This window comes from Octopus bimaculoides, chromosome 30 (genome assembly GCF_001194135.2).
Source record: "Octopus bimaculoides isolate UCB-OBI-ISO-001 chromosome 30, ASM119413v2, whole genome shotgun sequence".
In the NCBI taxonomy this organism is placed as follows: domain Eukaryota; kingdom Metazoa; phylum Mollusca; class Cephalopoda; order Octopoda; family Octopodidae; genus Octopus; species Octopus bimaculoides.
In genome coordinates, this window is record NC_069010.1 from 5,145,400 (window position 1) to 5,149,649 (window position 4,250).

Here is a 4,250-nt window from a genome sequence, read left to right on the forward strand (position 1 = left end):
AAGAAAAAGTAGGTAGTCAGAATTTTGGATAATTGTTTAGAGAATTATCTAATATTTTGACTGCCTACTTTTTCTTAATATATATATATATATATATATATATATACATATATATATGTACACGTACACACACACACACACACACACAATACACACACACACATGCACAGTACACACACACACATCCCAAATTAGTTACCTGCTCTTGTGTGTGTCAGCCGCGCCACACAATCTGCCGCCAGTGTCAAAATTGCATCATTAACAGAATTCTCTAGAAGATCAACCAATATCCTAATTCCCATCGCTGATGTGATGGCTTTATCTTCATCTGTAATGATCCGGGCTAAGATAACTATCTGTAAGGTACAACATATATTGGTTACTACTAGCATATATGAACATATATATGTATACTCTTTTACTCTTTTACTTGTTTCAGTCATTTGACTGCGGCCATGCTGGAGCACCGCCTTTAGTCGAGCAAATCGACTCCAGGACTTTATTCTTTGTAAGCCTAGTACTTATTCTATCGGTCACTTTCTGCCAAACCTCTAAGTTACAGGGGACGTAAACACACCAGCATCGGTTGTCAAGCGATGGTGGGGGGACAAACACAGACACACACACACACACACATATATATATATATACATTTATATGACGGGCTTCTTTCAGTTTCCGTCTACCAAATCCACTCACAAGGCTTTGGTCGGCCCAAGGCTATAGTAGAAGACACTTGCCCAAGGTGCCACGCAGTGGGACTGAACCCGGAACCATGTGGTTGGTAAGCAAGCTATTTACCACACAGCCACTCCTGGTATGTGCATATATATATATATATATATATGGCAAGAAGAAAATGGAGAGGATCCAGAGGTATTATGCATCAACTGCTAGACATTATATTACTTCTGTTTATTTATTTTAAACAATTCTGAGAATATATATACATGTGTAAAGATTATGTTTTACATATAAAGTAGTAGTAATTTCTAGTATAGAGAAAGAAGAGCAGTTTCTTACAGCTGTTTCTGCCAAGAGGTCACAGTACCCCACATGTTATTTCCATCTATTCAGAGAACTGTAGTGTTCGGTAGATAAAATTAGGGTACATGGGTGTGCCTCTAGGCTTCATCATAAATGAAAAATGCATTAAATTCGAGGGTTCCAGTTGATCTGATCAACGGAACCGCCTACTGCTCGTGAAATTAACGTGCAAGTGGCTGAGCACTCCACAGACACGTGTACCCTTAACGTAGTTCTCGGGGGGATATTCAGCGTGACAAGGCTGACCCCTTTGAATTACAGGCACAACAGAAACAGGAAGAAAGAGTGAGAGTAAGAATTGTGTTTTACATATAAAGTAGCAGTAATTTCTAGAATAGAGAAAGAAGAGCAGTTTTTTTTACAGCTGTTTCTGCAAAGAGGTCACAGTACCCCATGCATGCATGCACACACACACACACACTGGATTAACTAACATAATAGAAATACCTGAAATGCACTGCTGCAACGAAAGTATTCGTCATCTGACTCAAGGAATGCCCGAAACCAAGACAGTCTGACGCCACCCAGCTCTGCCATTTCCCTCTGCTGCGACGTGCTGTTGTATGCGAATGTTGCCAGGGCCATCCCAGCAGTGAGCTGCACCTTCTTATCCCCGCAGAGTATTAAATCCATGATGTGAGAGTAGGTGAAGCTTGTATTTCGTTTCACTGTCTCCATGGTTGCCAGATTACCTGTAAGATTACGGGATATATTGAGCTTGCTTTTCAACTACATGGTTCTGGGTTCAATACCACTGTGGTCAACCCGAGGCTATAGTGTCTTTTCTACTAGAATGTTGGGCTGACCAAAGCCTTGAGTGGATTTGGTAGATGGAAACTGAAAAGAAGCCCATTATACATATATATACAACCAGAACTACTTTCATACAAACACACACACACATGTTGTTGTTGGCACTCCGTCGCTTACGACGTCGAGGGTTCCAGTTGATCCAATCAATGGAACAGCCTGCTTGTGAAATTAACATGCAAGTGGTTGAGCACTCCACAGACACGTGTACCCTTAACGTAGTTCTCGAGGATATTCAGCGTGACACAGTGTGTGACAAGGCTGACCCTTTGAATTACAGGCACAACAGAAACAGGAAGTAAGAGTGAGAGAAAGTTGTGGTGGAAGAGTACAGCAGGGTTCGCCACCATACTCCTGCCGGAGCCTCGTGGAGCTTTTAGGTGTTTTCGCTCAATAAACACTCACCACGCCCGGTCTGGGAATCAAAACTGCGATCCTATGACCGCGAGTCCGCTGCCCTAACCACTGGGCCATTGCGCCTCCACACACACACACACACACACACACACACACACACATACATATATATATATATATACATACATACATACATATACGCATACACATATATACCTACATACATACATATATATGTATGTAATTAAAAGGTAAATAAAAACAATGTAAAAATTATAAAAATTATAAAACAATTAGACATCATGCGCTGTAACTAAAGAAGGGTAAAGCTGTCATGTGACAATAATGTTAATAATAATAATAATAAAAGTTTCAGGACCATGTGGTTGGGAAGCAATCATCTTAACACACAGCCCTGCCTGTGCCTATATGAATTAAGAAGTATTACATTTGACAGAATAGTGTGGATACAAAAGGGTTAATAATGATAAAATTTTGCAAAAGTTTAAGACTAACCTAAGGATATGTAGGCCAGAGTTAGAGCCGCTTCCACTTTGATATAGAGATTTTTAGAATTGACCATCAATGCCGAGAGCTGTTTGGCACCATTGGTTTGGGTAATTAGTAGCTGGTTGTGGTGATAGGCTACAAATCCGGTAGCAACACAGAGGTGACGTAGAGTGCGAGTGGCACTGAGGACAATATCTTCCTGTTGAGTTCGCAATAGTTGGACAAGGGTTAAAGTTCCTTGAGGAGCAATTTCGTTTCGGTAACTGATTGGGCCCTGGGCCAGCACACTGAGAGCCTCAGAACCAATGTAATGAAGGTTCTCAGTCATCGACTTTATGAAGCTCAATAAAAGAGGCACCCCCATTCTCGTGGCCATCATGCGTTGGACATAGACATCGCTTCCTGCAACTGCCCAAAGGCTACTGGCTGTTTTCTCTTGAAGCTTTTCTGATCTCCCTTTGCTAAAGAGTTGCATGAGGTATTTGTCAAGTTGTTCGCTTAGTATTACCTTCTGTGTCTGTGGGTTGTTTACGGCAAGATAATGAATAGTATCGACAGCATTTAACTGCAGCTCACGCACGCGAACTTTGGTAAGAATCATGGTCAGAGGTCCACATATTCCTTTCTCTATAAAGGAACACTGAGCGGCAGTGTTTGACGATACAAAGTTTTGAACAGAATTTGTCAGATCATTGCTCATGGATTTACTGTTGTAGTAGAGCTTAAACAGATTGACCACGTTGGCTACTAAATTCTCCGTGTTGACCACAGCAGTTTGGTTTTCGGGTTTGGAAGCCGCAATGTTGGAGAGAACTTGAAGTGCTATAACAAGGACATCAGTGTTGGTTTGTTTGCCGATGACATCTACTATAATTGTTGGAATATTTTCCGCAATCTCGGCATCGGCATATTGAGGAACATTTGCAAGTTCCATTAAAAGCATCGTGCTGGCTTTTAATACATCTCGTTCCCCTGAGTTGAGGAGCTTTGCTAGAGTTATCATCACGCCTTTTTTCACCATTTCACTTGCTGTCTGTTCACATTGTACCATGTTCAACAACGACCGTACGATGGGGCTTTGAACAGTGGGGCATATGTTTCCACGCAGCAGTTTTATCAAAGCACTAATGCCGCCTTCTTGAAGTAGACAATTCCAATTTGGGTTGTCCCCTTCCATTGACTCCCGATACGGTTCCGTTAGCATCTCGAGACATTCAGCAGCTTTTGCGGCCTCTTTGTTGACATCCGACAGCAGACACTGGAACAATTTCTTCCAGACAGGAAGTTCAGGAAACTTGGCATCGATGAAATACTGGAGAATTGCTTTATCTTTGTTTAGCAGTGAAATCTCAATGGCCCCTTGATGTTTGGAATTCTGGGCACCGATTTTGGCCCCTTTTTTTATCAGGAATTGCACACATTCTAGTTTACCCCCTGTTACGGCCAGCAGAAAAGGCGTTGAGTTCAAGTCATCGGCAGTCTCATACTCCAACAGCTCTGGGTCCTCTTCAATGTATCTCTCCACA

At 41.8% G+C, this 4,250-nt stretch overlaps 1 protein-coding gene across 1 annotated transcript in view; it reads right to left on the reverse strand.

The window, feature by feature from the left end:
* LOC106874212 (ankyrin and armadillo repeat-containing protein) overlaps window positions 1-4,249 on the reverse strand; it is a gene marked incomplete at its 5' end in the record, with an annotated part of 15,585 nt that extends 11,336 nt beyond the window's left edge. The window contains 3 exons of the mRNA XM_014921871.2: window positions 200-356; window positions 1,495-1,739; window positions 2,731-4,249. Of these exons, the coding sequence (XP_014777357.1) occupies window positions 200-356; window positions 1,495-1,739; window positions 2,731-4,249 (1,921 nt within the window). The remainder of the gene's footprint in view (window positions 1-199; window positions 357-1,494; window positions 1,740-2,730) is intronic.
* Window position 4,250: the final 1 nt, after the last annotated feature.